At 45.7% G+C, this 15,704-nt stretch overlaps 1 protein-coding gene and 1 long non-coding RNA gene across 2 annotated transcripts in view; both read left to right on the forward strand.

The window, feature by feature from the left end:
• plcl1 (phospholipase C like 1) overlaps positions 1-12,794 on the forward strand; it is a 31,235-nt gene extending 18,441 nt beyond the window's left edge. Inside the window, exons 2-12 of the mRNA XM_057036304.1 lie at positions 3,559-3,633; positions 3,716-4,003; positions 4,105-4,380; positions 5,141-5,532; positions 6,228-7,353; positions 7,438-7,614; positions 9,261-9,623; positions 9,961-10,164; positions 11,383-11,458; positions 11,733-11,842; positions 12,199-12,794. Coding sequence (XP_056892284.1) covers positions 3,559-3,633; positions 3,716-4,003; positions 4,105-4,380; positions 5,141-5,532; positions 6,228-7,353; positions 7,438-7,614; positions 9,261-9,623; positions 9,961-10,164; positions 11,383-11,458; positions 11,733-11,842; positions 12,199-12,399 — 3,288 coding nt within the window. The 3' untranslated portion in view covers positions 12,400-12,794. The remainder of the gene's footprint in view (positions 1-3,558; positions 3,634-3,715; positions 4,004-4,104; positions 4,381-5,140; positions 5,533-6,227; positions 7,354-7,437; positions 7,615-9,260; positions 9,624-9,960; positions 10,165-11,382; positions 11,459-11,732; positions 11,843-12,198) is intronic.
• A 373-nt stretch (positions 12,795-13,167) lies between these two features.
• Positions 13,168-15,492, forward strand: LOC130527983 (uncharacterized). The gene is made up of 2 exons (XR_008951172.1): positions 13,168-14,227; positions 14,258-15,492. It is a non-coding gene; the product is annotated as an uncharacterized LOC130527983 (long non-coding RNA).
• The last annotated feature ends 212 nt before the right edge of the window (positions 15,493-15,704 follow it).

Raw genomic sequence — 15,704 nt, forward strand, 5'->3', positions numbered from 1 at the left:
ATTTCGTTTTGCGTCTTTTTGCTTTCAAATATTCATGATGCAAACACTGAGCTGTGGCTATGAGAGTGAACCTCAGTTTAAATGGGTTCAGTTGAATTCTCTTCTCTGAACTGAAACATAGAAGTTGGAGTGTAAATAATACTCAGAAACATTTGCAGGTGTGTGTGTGTGTGTGTGTGTGCTAGTTGGTGGCCTATCTTTTCTGCAGATTAGTGGCTATAAGACTGTGGATGTGAATAGTAGGTGGCAGAGCAGTAATCTGCTGTGGTAATCTTCTGCCAATGTGCTGAGGGATCATTAGCCAGCTCATGGGATCAGATTGGGGTTGGATTTACGCAACTGCCAGGTGCTGATCTGATGTGTTTGGTTGTCTCTGGATACGAGTAGACTGCAGGCTCCAGCTCGCATAAACCAGTTAGTCAATAGAGACCGTCAGCCAGGCACAGCTCCGAATAATCAATGACTGAGTGTCCACAGTCACAGGATGTTCGAGTGTGAGTTTAGTCACAGTTCCAGATGGATTTTCACATTCTTGCTCCGGGCCTGAGTTAGCCAATCACACATGGGTGGAATGTTCCAGCCTTCTGTACTATATTGATGGGTTGGGGTGATGGAACGCATCAGTAGCATGGCATAAACACCTACATGAGACCTGCTCATGTGGCTGAATAACAAACAAACAAATAACAACTGTATGCCAGGATGTGCAGAATCTTAAAGCAACGACTTCTCACATCGCCGTGGGAACACCAGGTCTCGTCTTTGACATTTTGATACAGGTCTCAAGGGATGAAAAAATGTCTGTTCTAAATGGGGCAGATCGGATGCTGGGTCATGGTTTTACGGATAACAGCCACATAATCTTCTGAAAACTGTCGACGAATCTCCGTGTTGTCTCGCTGTGGGCGAGCAGCTGAAGTGATGGAGGTCACATAGAGGTTCACGCTAGACCCTCGTTAAAACATAGGAACCGGCCCCGGAGGGAATTCAGAAGTTCTACATCAATGTATGTGGCACTCACAATTATTCAAGTTGTGATAAGAGCGGCTGACTGTCCGCCTGACTTCCACAGACTTCTCAGCCCGTGTTTCACATGCTGACATGCAGCAGAGGGAGAGAGATCTCATCACGAAGGAGTTCCGCTCTGGGTGCCATCGGCTGCTCATCGCCACCGGCCTGCTGGCCAATCTAAAGAACTATCTCCATAGAACTGGATGTGGTGGGTTTGGCAGTAAGGGAGCATAAACTTGGTCAGCTACGAAAGCTGACAGAAGCTGAAGAACTTTAATAACAGATTCCCCCAAATGTGGGAAGCTCCTGAAATGGCCCCTGGCTTCATTTACACAGTGGAGTCTAAAACATGTTCTAGTGTGACCCTGATCAAGAACAGTCTTTCTGTGTTTTATTGGATGTGGATGTCTGAATGGATATATCACATGAATTCCAATAAACTGATCATTTATCACCAAAATCTAAGCTGAATAATTCTCTCCTCCCAGTTTGAATGTGTTTGCATTTGTTGCTAAACTGCTAAACTTTTACTGCGAATGTATTAGAACCCTTTACATATAATGGCAGTCTGGATGTCCCTTCGTGTGACTTATTCACATTTTCAATTAGTTCCTCAGATTCTCAAAACCTTGTGCATTGGAAAAGACTTTTCATAAAATGCTGACTCCTCACTGACTCCTGTGGCTGAGACATTTGAGGAACCCCCCAACTTTCATGTTCCTGGTGAGAAACCCATTTAGATCTTTCTCTGTTGGTACCAGGTTCCGATGCACCACACGCAAGGTGGGCTTTTCCTTCTTTAGTCTCTCCTTCTGTGGCGGCGGGAATGATCACATCAGAGCTAGATTGTGTAGATTTAAAAACAAGTTGTAGAGATAGGGCCGCGGTAGAATTGGGTTGTGGATTATGGCTGATTGATGCTCTTTTAGGCCAAACAGAGTGATGCATTAAAGGCTTTGTGCGGATGTGGCTATAGTTTCCTGGATGACGTTGGGTGACCCCTGCACAGAAATGTCAAAGTCACCGTTAGAATTTGCTCACACACAACATGCGTGCGCGCACACGCTGGATTAATACCGTGGTTACAAATGCCAGGCCGTCCCATCAGGAAGGACCATGACTGACCTCGCCCAGCTCCGTCCACATAAATACCCACTGACCTGCTTTCTCTAAGCTCATCTGTCCGGCCACTTTATGATCAACTTTTTTAAAAAAAATAAAAAAAAACATTTTGTAGGACAGTTATGTGAAGAAACAACTTTTTTTGGAAACTCGGTCCTCATGGCCTTTCTTTGCCTGCCTACGTTTTGGGAATATTGGAATTGGAAATCAATAAATGTTTGTGGACAGGACTGGTTCATCTCGGAGGTAATGACAGTTTTCCAAGACATTCTTTTCTTCTTTTTTGTCTATACATGTAGGGTACGGTACTAATAATAATTATTTATTTTGCTACAGACACTGCAACATACCACAAAGGGTGTTGAGCACAAAGCTAAGTTTAGATTCAGAACGGCGTCTAATGAGGCTTCACACCAGTCTCCAGTGCTCACCAACAACACCTCCAGAGCTAAACTGGCCTTTAATATGTAATCTGCATCACTGCGTGGGAAGTATTCCAAGATATAATCCAAAAGGCCAAACATTTATACAAATCACTCTCAACTACCTCAGATGCTGCAGATGTGAATCATGAGCCTCTGTCCAAAAGCACATAACAAACATATTTGCTTTTTCTTTTTTCCTCCCCTTTTATGTCCCTCCCCTGTTGACACAAGCCCATGGAATCATATTTCTGTTGCTCGTCATTCCTCATCTCACTTGTCATATGTTTTCATTGCCAAATGTGATTTGGAGTCAGATTAATCAGGAAGGACGCTGCCCTGTTCGGCGTCCTCTCTGCGGTCAGTTGTGCATACTCCTGACAGCGAGTCATACAGCGCAACAGTGATTCAGCTACTTTAAACGATTTAGAGTCTTGACAAGTCTGATCTGCAAACCAGCTCTGCCTTGCTTCCAGGCTCTTGTCCCTGAGACTCTGCCTGCAGAGTCTGCAATGACAGCAATGACTGGCAATGTCATTTGGCACAAGTCGGGAAAACGTGTGAAAAAGGCGTGTTAGGAAAGAGCAGGCGGTGCAGTCTTGGTTCCATTTTTGGGCAGGTGCGGTAAGCTCGTGTTTCTACAGTAATCTTGGTCATTGTAGGACTCCCTTTTGTTTTAGTTAGTAATTTCCCGAGACCACGCCTGGTCCAGCTGCATTTCCAGTTTCCCAATAGGCTGCTTTATTGGGAAACTTAGAATATTCAGACTACATTCCAAGATGGATGCCACGAGCCAAGCTCTTCTTGTGTTTATGCCATTGACCTGTTTGTGCCAATAGTTCAACAACGTCACTTTAACTTGATTTTGCGTGCAAACTATCGAGAGCCACGACAATGCGACTAATATTTCACGTGTTGTCACTATTCAAACAGTGTATATGTCCCATTAGTTCCTTTTTTACCACGTCATGACCTTCAAACAGCTGTCGTTGTTTTTTTCCAGGATCCCTCAGTGCAGAAGGTGGGAGGAGGCAGGAAGAAGACAGTGTCCTTCAGCAGCATGCCCTCTGAGAAGAAGGTAGATGCATCAGTTGGTAATCTGATTAAAAACAATGTGGCGAGGTTGTGCTGATGAGGTCCTCGATGTTTTCCTCCCCCAGGTAAGCAGTGCAGCGGACTGCCTGGCGTTCATGCAGGGTGGGTGTGAACTGAAGAAGATTCGCCCCAATTCCAGGGTCTACTGTCGATTCTACACGTTGGACCCAGACCTGTCCTGCCTACGATGGGAGCCGTCCAAGAAGGACGGAGAGCGAGCTCGCCTGGACGTGTCCACCATGAGAGAGGTTCGCACTGGGAAGAGCACCGAGACCTTCCTCCATAATGGTCCTCTCTCTGAACAGCTGGCTGAGGAAGCGGCCTTCTCCATCATACATGGGGATGACTACCAGGTGCTGTGTCAGAGTTGAAGAAACACAGATCTCTACTTTTTATTTTTGATTTAATAACTATTTGTTTACATGTATTTATAATGTTCCACCTTTCCTTACAGTCTCTGGACTTGGTGGCCTTCTCAGCAGACGTGGCGAACATCTGGGTGACTGGTCTTCGCTATCTGCTGGCGCACCCCTCCATCATCGGTGGTGGGGGTGGTGGAGTGTTCGGCGAAGGAGGCCTGGTGGTCGAGGGCAGCCTGGGTGGGAAGATGAGGAGCGATTGGCTGTCAGCAGAGTTCGCCCAGGTGGATGAAGACGGCTACGGTATTGTGTCCGAGGACGTGGCCGTGGTCACCATCTGTAAACTGTGCCCGGGGATCAAAGAAACCAAGGTGAGGCGAGATTCCTTTCATTCCTTTTGAATGGTTAAATCTCAGTTTTGTTTGTTATTGGAGGCGTCCCGCCTGACGTTTCTGACCACGTAGTGAATGATGTTTAAGATGATGGATTTGCCGTGGTAACCACGAGGAGATGCGTCCGTTTGTCTGTGACCTTCTCCTTTTGCTGCTTCACCTCATTTGATGAATCTGTTGTTGTCACACAAGGACACTAAAGCACTCCCATGATGATGGATTTATCCTCTTCTGCTGGAATCTATATATTTTATACAATTATACAAGAATTGTATGTTCTGTATATCCCCCCCCAGGTCTATATAATTGATATATGAAAATTGAAAGATATAATTGGCTTGGACAATCTTTTAAGTCTCTGTCTATAAAAAGTCTAACACAATCACTGCTGGAGACAGGCTGACCTTCCCGCTCCTGAATGTCACAGTGTCATAAATGTTGTGAATAAGTCCATTCATGAAGGTCTATCTCCACAGTATCCTAATACGATTACGTAAATTGTAGGTAGCTATCATTTATTTTAGTTGTCCCAGACTGATGACCTTCAGCCTTAGATCCAGCCCTTTAAACACTGCAGTAGATCCACCTAAGATGAGGACGTCAATGTAAAACTATAGAATCTCTTTATGTCTGACAATTTTCTTTTTATTTCCTAGAGGATTTGACACATTCCTTAGAGAGAATTGTGAAAAAATTTGAATCTATCACCAAAGAAAGTTATTTTAAAATATCTTTGCAGGTACGTCTGCGCTTTAAGGAGATCCAAAGGAGCAAAGAGAAGCTGACCTCCCACGTGACCTGTGAGGAGTTCCAGGAGGCCTACTGTGAACTCTGCACCCGGCCCGATGTCTACTTTTTATTGGTGCAACTGTCAAAGGACCGTGAGTGCCTGGACCCTCAGGATCTTCGTCTTTTCCTTGAGACAGAGCAGGGTTTGTCTCTGGTAACCACCGAAGGCTGCTGGGAGCTCCTGAGACGCTACGAGCCCTCAGCACAGGGCAGGGAGAAGGGGCTGCTGGGTCTGGATGGGCTCACCCGCTACCTGCAGTCTTCAGAGTGTCACCTGTTTGACCCAGAGCAGCTGGAGGTTTGTCAGGACATGACCATGCCTCTGTCTCACTACTACATCAGGTGTGTATCTTATTCCTGTCTTATCAGAAATATCTGTGTCAGCGTGTCCAACAACCAGTGACCACGTCCTTGCTGATCCAGTACACTGGTTTGTCAGGGTGAAGAGCTTTCCCTCTGTGACATGACACTCAGTTTTACAGCGATCCAAACAGTCCCTATTCATCCACCTTATTAGCTCATTCTGTGGGAACACGTCAGCCCGTTGTTCTTGAGTCCTCATCGTATTAACCCTTACAGGAACAGGACTGACGGCGATCGACCCAAGTCTTGCCAACTAGAGCAAGGAGTCTTGTGGTTGGCTGTAAGTGGTGTGAGTGAAGGTGTCACTGGTTGTGTTAAAAGTAAACTCACTGGTTAACCAGTAGTTCTCCTACAATTACAACACCAAGCAGCAAAAAAGTTAACTCCTCACACCAAAATATTCCACTGAATATTGCATTAGTTAAATATATCCTTAAATAAAAGAATAAAAGAAGTGTTTTGGCAGCTGAGAAGGAAGAGATGGCAACTCAAGATCCTGTCCTTCAAGGACTGAATACTTTACCGTACTACAGTTGCTGTATCACCACTGTGAAAATGTGCTAAGATCGTATCTAACATCACAAATTTAGTGGTATTAATGAATGTATTAATATGTATGACAATCTAAAAGGATAGCGTTTTTGTTGTGCTGATAGCACCGGTTTTACTTGCAGCACCTCGTACCGCTCCTATCTGCTGGATGATCAGGTCCACGGCAGGGCTGACCTCGGAGGCTTGATCAAGGCTCTGCAGTCTGGGTGCCGGTGTGTGGAGCTGGGAGTGACGGATGGCCCAGAGGGAGAGCCTCTGCTTGGGGTGGACTATGGACCAGATATCTCCCGCCAACATCACCACCACCATCACCATTACCAGCAACACACGCCCATCACCATCCGATCTGCTCTGGAAGTTATCAACAAGTATGCCTTTCTGACCTCTCAGTACCCGCTCTTGGTCTACCTATGCCATCGCTGCTCTCCTGCCCAGCAGCGCACCATGGCCCAGCACCTGAAGAAGGTATTTGGCTCCCGCCTTTATACCCCAGAGGCTCTTCCTGTCAGCCTGGGAGGGCGAGCCACCACCCTACCGACGCCAGAGCAGCTCAAAGGTCGCATTCTGTTAGTGGGGAAAAAGCTCTCTCCTGACCAGGAAAGCTCTGAAGGGGAAGTGTCTGAGGAGGAAGAGGAAATTGGCGGAGGAGGGACTCTGGCAGGAAGGCGGATGACCATTCCTGGTGAGGAGGATCTGGGTGTGGTCTTGGTAGTGCCCCCACCTTCTCAGCCCAGGAAGCTCCGCCTCCACAAAGAGCTGTCAGACCTGGTGGCCATCGCTCGCACAGCCAGTCGCAGCTTCTATGCTCAGAGAGCTAATCACAGACTGGCCCAGCAGCACTCGCCACCGAGCAGCCCCTCATCCCCCGGCACACCGATGCTTCCCGAGCCCCCTTACTGGACGCTGTGCTCCCTGGGAGAAGGCGAAGCCGGCCGTCTGACCACCGAGAGCCCCGAAGACTTGGTAATGTTCACCAAGCGCAGTCTGACCAGGGTCCGGCCCAGCTCAGTGCGTCTAGACTCCAGTAACCCCAACCCTCAAGGCTACTGGAAAGGAGGGCTCCAGCTCGTGGCCTTGAACCAGCAGACCCCTGGCGCTATGCTCGACATTAATAGAGGTCGTTTTTCCCAGAACGGTGGGTGTGGCTATGTCCTCCGACCTGCTGTAATGAGGGACGAGGTCTCATATTTCAGTGCCCATACGCAGGGCTGTGTGCCTGGAGTCCCCCCCCAAACTCTCCGAATTAAGGTATCACATTCTATATTTTCAGCATGCATTCGCTCGCACCGCATCACTCAACACAATCCCACCGCGTCGCCTCCTTCTGTGCAGGTCATCAGCGCCCATAACCTGCCCAAGCCTATCGGCTCTGCCGCCAAGGGGGAGGTTATTGACCCTTACGTGGTTCTGGAGCTGCACGGCGTGCCGGCAGACTGCGCTGAACAGAGGACTCGCACCGCTGCTCAGAACCAGGACGACCCACTGTTCGATGAGACGTTTGAGTTTCAAGTAAGGTCCTTTTCACACAACACATTGAAGAATACAGAGGACAACTTAAGCACATGATGGCAGAATTTTGTCCAGACAAAACAAGAGACTGACTAACTAAAATAATACTAATACTAATCTAACGGGAGGGATGATCATCGCTGCAAGAGTTCCTTCACAACCAGCGTTTACACAAAGGCAACAATATTCAAGAAATTACACTAATGAGCAGATTTGGCAGGTTTGTGCAGATTTATAGCTGCGTAGATGTGTAGTCTGTGATTCCATTCAGCCAAAGACAGTGAGACAGTGCCTGACATCACAGATGGTCGAACAAAACACTCTGAAGCAACTAAAGTTTCCAAAGACAGAAACTGTAAATGTAACCAACAGTTACAGAAAAGGGCGGCTGTCTTCCCCCCCTCTGTCATGAATGTGTCCCTGAACAAGACTATTAATCTATGGTTGTAATGAATCCTTACTCTGAATTAGTAAAGCACTACATAAATACAGTCCAATGCTAAACTTTTTATTCCTAATACTTCGCAGACGCCCAACAGACATATTCCAACAGTGTTTAATTAGACAGTTGGTTTTTTGATTATTGATGGCTTTAAACTCAAGCAAGGGATTGAGTTATTCATGAGGGATAGACTGAAATCCTGCAGACTAACCACCTTCAGACTTATGTAGACCTGATGTTCACCTTTCACCTTCTTTTCTACAAAATATAAATCCTCATTAGATTAATAATGAGAAGAATTAAAAAGTGTTTGAACAGAAAGACAAGCCGCGACGGGCGGTGGAGCAGGTTTTCAGGCAAACATGACTGACGACAGCGCGGCTGAACGCTGCATCGGACGAGCCTGAAGACTAAACTTTGAACCAATATCTGAACCAAGAGCGGGTAGAAGCCTCCTTCACTTATGGGAAATGCTTTTAAGCATAAAAAAGAACAAACACGCTTGTGTACAGACATATTGGTGGCAGGAGTGCATTTTATTCCTGAGGGTTTGTTCTGTGTACTTTTGCCTTTTTCACGTTAGAGCATTTGGGCACCGTTGCCATCGAGATTTTCACACACGACGTGAAAGATGTAACAAATGTCCAGTTGCAAATGGAGATAATAGAAGATGGTGTTTTTTTGGGATGGTTTCTAAAAAGCTGCTATTTACACTATAAATATAAATTATGAGCATCCTCGGTATAAAAGTCCAGTTATTTCATGGTGTATTAAGACTGAAGTATAGAAGCAGAATCTAAGTTGATGTTTTTTTTTCAAATGTGCAGAAGAGAGAAGACTATAACATGCAATAAAAATGTCTGGGGCTTTCGTTTGCAGCCGTATTAGCTTAGCTAGAATGTAATATTTCCATCAGAATCTTTTCTCTGAGGTGATCACCAGAACCCTGCCCTTAATGTGTCGTGCAATCAGCATGAATATTGTGCTCGGGTGACCTCATTAATGACAAGCGGTGTTTAAAATTCTTGAAACTAAAATGGACTTGATCCTTTTAAAGGTAATCTGTGCATATTTTAACCCAGATTCAGCCTTTGTGCACCCACGGTTTGGAGAACAGGTATAGGCGAGCATGTTTTAATGCATGTGTATGCACGTGGAGTGCATCTCAAATGTTGGCCAGATTCCCTGATATCTGCTCTTCCAGGTAAACATGCCAGAGCTGGCTCTGCTGCGCTTCGTGGTACTGGACGACGACTACATCGGGGATGATTTCATTGGTCAGTACACCGTGCCGTTTGAGTGCCTTCAGCCCGGCTACCGCAGCGTTCCGCTGCTCGGGCTAGCCGGAGACCTGCTGCCCCACAGCAGCCTCTTTGTCCACGTGGCCGTCACCAACCGGCGAGGAGGTGGGAAGGCCCAGCGGCGAGGTCTGTCGGTGAGGAGGGTGGGGAAGAGAGGCCGGGAGTACGTCTCTCTGAGGCACACCGGCATCAAGGTGGTGGACGAAGCATTCAAACCAGCCGGGGTCCACCTGAAAGAGGCGACAGACCTGCGGGAGGACGCTCAGGTGAGACCCAGAGACAGGCGAAGGGACCCCTTTTATCTGTAAATGTTGGTTCCAGTCCTCCTTTTACTCAGCAGTAGAAAGTCACGCACATGATTGTGCCACCATATTAAAATCACCATCCAGATATTTTCCTGCTGCTGTTGTAATCTAGAAAAATGCTTCGACTGAGGCTGAATTTGACTGAATTACATAACAGCTCTTCCGTGTGGTGGAGAACAGACATGGCTGCCATGCTGATGTAACTCTCAAGGATGTGTGTCTTATTATCCTTCACCGTTGGGCAGAGCAGCTGAAGCTGGTCTCATTTTCCTCCTCACCTTGACTTTTCACTCTCCAGAGCACCACCAGCAGTTTCAAAGAGCAGTGTGGGCTCCCCACAGTGACCAAACTGAAGCAGTGCATCCAGAGCCTGGCCACAAGGCTGCAGACTCCCGAGGGCACCGTAGGGGCCACAATGGTGCTGAGGGAGGGCTACCCGTTCCTGGAGCTTCTGGTCAATCTCGCTGAGCCCACACGCAAATTTGTCACTGCCTATAACACGGTCAGTAAGAAATAAAGAGGTAATTCTGCCTTTCTCATGTGTTTTTCTAGGTATAAATGGTACACAATGACGTGTGCTCATAGAGGCGATACACGTGTGTATGTTAGAAACCAATTTAGGGAAAATGGTGATTTCTGACCGTAACTAAAGAGTGACTACATTATCCACAATCCAAATATTGATCCTATGTCTTCGAAAAACCATGTGAACTCTTGACAAAGCCACTTACTTGAAGTCATGACGGCTTTGAAGGATTCAGAGTCAGAATTTCAGGGAAAATGTCACTGTTGTCCCCCCTGCCGGGGTCCACCTCAGGCCTCATGGAGCGAAGGCAGGAAAACACCCCTGGCACACACACAAACATTGTGGCGGACACATGGGGGTGCATCTCACACCCAGGTGATGCATGGGGTGATGGGCGTGGTTAGCCCTTGATTTGATGCACTGTTCAATGCGCCATTTAGTAAATTCTGCTGGATGCAGAATAAAGATGTCCAAACCATCTGCTCTGTCCGAGTTGTTCCTCGTCCTGCCACAAAATGTTTAATTGAATGTCATTGATGTCCATTGTATATTTTGGACACAGTTCGAACAGTGTACAGTGGGACCTCTACTTACGAAATCAATTCGTTCCAGAAGTTGTTTCGTAACCTGAAAATTACATAAGTAGAGACGCATTTTCCATGTAAATGCCCTAATCCGTTCCAATCCGATTTTTTTAAAAAATCATAAAAATGCATCAAAACATGTAACAAATACATGTTACAATTAGATTACTGCACAATAAATGTAGGAATTCAGTGCAGGGCTTCTCCAGGAACAAAATGAACTTTATTACAGGCTAATCTTACATTAGCCGTCATTACTAGCAACGAACGTTAACACTTGTGGGAACACCGCAATAAATAAAAGTTAACGAAGAAGACGCTGGGATGCACACAAACTTGTACAGATTGACGTCCCTCCTAGCCAATGGGATGACAGGAAGATGCTAGGCGATAGCCAATGGCAGAGCAGCAACAAGCAAGTTTGCGTTCGCTAAACTCCGCGAGCTGCGAGTAGCGTATTTTTGCCTTTCGTATCCAGAAATTTCTTTCGTAACGAGGAAATATTTTCCTGTTGAGACGTTTCGTAACCTGAGAATTTCGCATGTAGAGGCGTTCGTAAGTAGAGGACCCACTGTATATGTTTTAAACACAGCTTTGTCGTGCTCTGCAGATGATCACCACCCAGAAACAGCTGATTGAGAATGCAGACGCTGTTCAGGAGAAGATCGCTCAGGTGCAGAGAGAAGGTACGATCAGTGTTTGTTTGACTTGCACACGTTACAATCTGTGTCTGTCCCAGTTAATGTGTTTGTGTTGGACTCATGTTGCAGTTGAAGCTCTTCAGAAGCACACTTAGTTTTCAGTGTGAATCTGACAGAAAAAGAGTTCTTTGGTAAATTAGCAATTTGCTGAATCCCTTCACATCACATGACTCTTCTGTTCGAGGAGGTTGTGAGTTCTTGAGGCCCGGCAGCCTGTTTGGACCGATGCTCAACTGTTGTATCTGTTTGGCTCCTTCAGGGATGGACTTTCACGAGGATCTGTCTCGACTTGGGGACAAGGAGGGACTGAAGGGACGCAAGCTGAGCAAAGCTGTGGAGAGTTTCACCTGGAACATCACTGTTCTCAAGGTATCGTGCTGGCCGCCTGCTGCAGTTCTGGGATCAGTTTAACCCAACAAATACCCGCAGTTCATATTACATTAAACTTAAGTAATATGATTTTTTTTCATGAATATTACTATTGTTCCTTCAGCTCATCAATAAACATGTATAAGGAAAAAAAAGAGCTCATGATGTCACCATAATTATAAATGATAATAGGATCATGTAGTTTGGCTCCACCTGAATCTTCTACATTACGTGGAAACCAAGATTGTTTGATGATTTTACTGTCAGCAGTGCTACAGACCAAAGCTGTCAGTTATCAACATAACGAATCATGAATCAACAGTCAGTCAGAGGGTGTGTGTGGTTTTGGACTGCAGGGTCAGAGTGATCTGCTACGGGGGGCTAAGATGGACTCCCTGGACTCCTTGAGGCAGCTGGCTCTGGCCTGTGAGGCCTGCGGACTCACCTCCTCCTCTTCCTCCAACTCCTCATCCTCCTCCATCTCAGCAGACCATTACTACTCCTCCCACCCCTTCCCTGGCCGCCGGAGCAGCTCTCACGGCAACGGGCGCATCTGAGGCGTCAGCCATCGCAGGCGCAGGTGTGAATGTAGAAAAGCAGATGGAGGATCTCTGAGCTCAGACCAGACCCGAGCTCACCGGAGCTGACTCTTTAAGCTCCGGTGGCGCTGCTGAGCTCAGTGTGAATGTGTCTGTAAAGTTGTCTTTTTGGTTGTAATGAGTTAATGAAGGATGGAGAAAACTGACCTGCTTTAATGCTCCTTCTTCATGGAGTCTTGCTAACGTGCAGAAGGAGACCTGCATCTGCTCAGAGATACGATGCACAGAGGAGAGGGATCAAGGTGAAATATGACTGTGCATTCTTTTAAATGAAAGGGATCCAATATTTACATGTTCTGATTCTCTGCAGCTTGTGTGTAATAAACTAATATTAAGGATTCAAGAACTGTCAATCTCGGTGTCCTGGAATATAATTAATTCTTCCAGTGACTCACTCTTCTAAAAAAGTGGAACCAAGATCTTTTCAAAGAGCTTCATGAATAGAATTCTGTTGGACTGAAGTATTAAGATGTTTACTTCTTAAATCTAATTTCAGTTGTAGCTCTGCTTTCTTTCACAGTCAAACGACAAATACCAGGGTTTCAGAGCCGTACCGCACGCTTCCTTCCGCAAATGGAGGGAAAAAACCAAAATGTAAAAACCCAAATATAGATTTGGGCTGTTTTACCGGAAGATGTAAAATGAATCCCTGTTGTTCTGATAAGACAGACAGAGACACACACACACACACCACACACACACACACACACCACACACACACACACACACACACACACCACACACACACACACACACACACACTCACGCAGGTCTGCTGTCATTTGGAACTGAAACAAGAGGAATGTTGTAGTAACTGGAGGAGTCTTGCAGTGATACTGTAGTACATGTTGGATCACATAACCTCCACCTGTATGTAGGTTTGTGTGTGTGTCTGAGTGTGTGTGTGTGTGAGTGCGAGAGAGAAGAGATTTGTTTGAGCTAGAAACCTTTAGTGCTGAGTTATTGAATAATCAGATGTGTTATAATATCTAATAGAACAGCAGAGCTAACAGGTCTTTAAAGGCTGAACGTTGTGGTCAGTGATAACATTCCATGTTGATGTACTGTGTTTGTTCTCAGTGCCGGAAGATCATTTAAAAAAACAAAAAAAACCTGACTCAAGTCACGACTAACTTTCATACCCACATTTTTTGTAACTCTTGGCCAACACTGGCAGGGACACCCGAAACTGATGGGAATCTGGTGTCGGGTCAGTGTTCGCTGTCATCAAATGTCCCCAAATGCTTTTTTATCATCCTTCAGCCTACAGAAAGATGGATTTTAAATCCACGTGAGCATCCAATTCAGGTAATACTTTTTCAAAAATTAATTTCACCCAAGGCATATTGCAGCTGTACGTGCTCGTCATAGTCCGTCGCGTTTGACTAAACATCAACGTTGACGTGAAGGGTGCGGCTTTATTGGCCAAAAAAAGTGGCCAAAAAAAATCAGTGTATTTCTTTACACATTACACTGTGGGTCAAATACATGACCGATTGTCCAATTTGCATTGACTCCAAACTTGACCTGCTGGTTTTCCAGGTAGGACCGGATGGGTCTAAACCTGCAATATTCCCGTGCATTTCCTGTCTGCTGTTGTGTCTGATGAGAAATTAAGGTTGTCATCAGCTGGAATGGTTCACCTGTGGAGCTTTATAATTGGCTGTGAGCAGCAGATGGGCTGACAGCACCTGCTGTTTCTTCCTATTAATAACAGTCTCTACAGTTCTGTGTGTGTGTGTGTGTGTGTGTGTGTGTGTGTGTGTGTGTGTGTGTGTGTGTGTGTGTGTGTGTGTGTGTGTGTGTGTGTGCATAGCTGTTTCTCCTGCACCCACACACTGGATTTGATGATGAAACATCTCACATCCACAATGGCTGCTTTCTTATTCACCGTATCTCCCTGAAGAATTCTGTGATTCTTAAATGCAGGCAGAATCAGAACTTATAATGAATAAATGTGGGCTGAAATTTCAACGCCCCTGCTCAAATATATGCTTTCCTCTTCTCCCTGCTGAAGCTGCCACTCGCTGTTTTCACTGATATTTTAGGTGAAGGTTTGAAATGTAAATTACACGTACTTTAAACGGCGAATGTCATTAGTTACATTCCGTTAGAGCTCATAGACGGGGCTGGGGGGGGGGGGGGGGGGGGCGGTGTATATGAATGATGGATGAGGAGCAGTAAAACAAACCTCAGTATTATGTTCAGCGGAAGCAGTTTGAAGGACACAGCCATCGCCTCCATACATCAACAAACATACGGGTCAGGTTTAAGTAACCAGAGGAGGTGTCGTGAGCACAGAAGCTCTGGTAAAGCTGATCCGGACCTGAACACACAAATGTCAGACAGTGAGTGCTGCAGCAGTGGAGGGCGCCCTCTCAGGGTGCACGCGCACATGCAACCGTCAACCGTGGAACAAAGAACCACCGTCCTGGTTGGTCTTCAAATATACGCCCAGACTTTTGAGAACTGAACACATTCCCACAATTCTTGTGGCCCTAATCGTCTTTCACTTCAGCTTTTGATACTCCAATATTGTAAACTTACCCCAGCGGTATTCTTACAGATAACTTTTACTAAAGAAATTCAGTAGAGCATATTTATTTTCAATCAAGTGTGACTATTACATTTTTAGAGAATTTAGCAATGTAATTAATTTATTCAGGCTATATCGTAAAGAAAAAGAGTTGTTTTTTAACCCGAAGTACAGCCCTGCAACATGTCCAGGGGACGACTGATGTCACCCAGTCACTATTACCTCTTTTCCTCTGTTGTAACCTGGCAACAGTCCCCGTCTCTGTAGGCCTCTGGTCCAAACAGGGGACAGGCGTTTGTTCTGGACTATGACAAGTGTAAAGCTTTCTGTACTGGCCGTGGTGGCTGCACTATTAATGTTGTTTCTCTTCTTATATTCAATGTTTCTCAATGTCAACTGAAGAAAAAAAAAACATGGTGTGTATTATTTTTATTATTAAAATGCTGTTTTCTATCTAATATGTTCATAAATATAACGGTATGTGTTCCAGATTAATAAACTGTTTCCTGACCAAACTCGTGTGGTCCTCTCCTCTTTCCAGTCTGCCACCAGGACCAGGCTCCTGCCCAAGGTTTCCTCCTGTTAAAAGGCAGTATTTCCTTGCTACTGTCACATGAGACTGAAGTGATTTATTTGGTCCATCCTTAAAATATCCAGTTTCCTCTCAACCCTGCTCACCTGTCGCCTGCAGGTGTGAGGGCCTTGGTAAAGAAAAACAAATTCTCAA

The sequence above is a fragment of the Takifugu flavidus genome, chromosome 1 (genome assembly GCF_003711565.1).
Source record: "Takifugu flavidus isolate HTHZ2018 chromosome 1, ASM371156v2, whole genome shotgun sequence".
Lineage (NCBI taxonomy): Eukaryota > Metazoa > Chordata > Actinopteri > Tetraodontiformes > Tetraodontidae > Takifugu > Takifugu flavidus.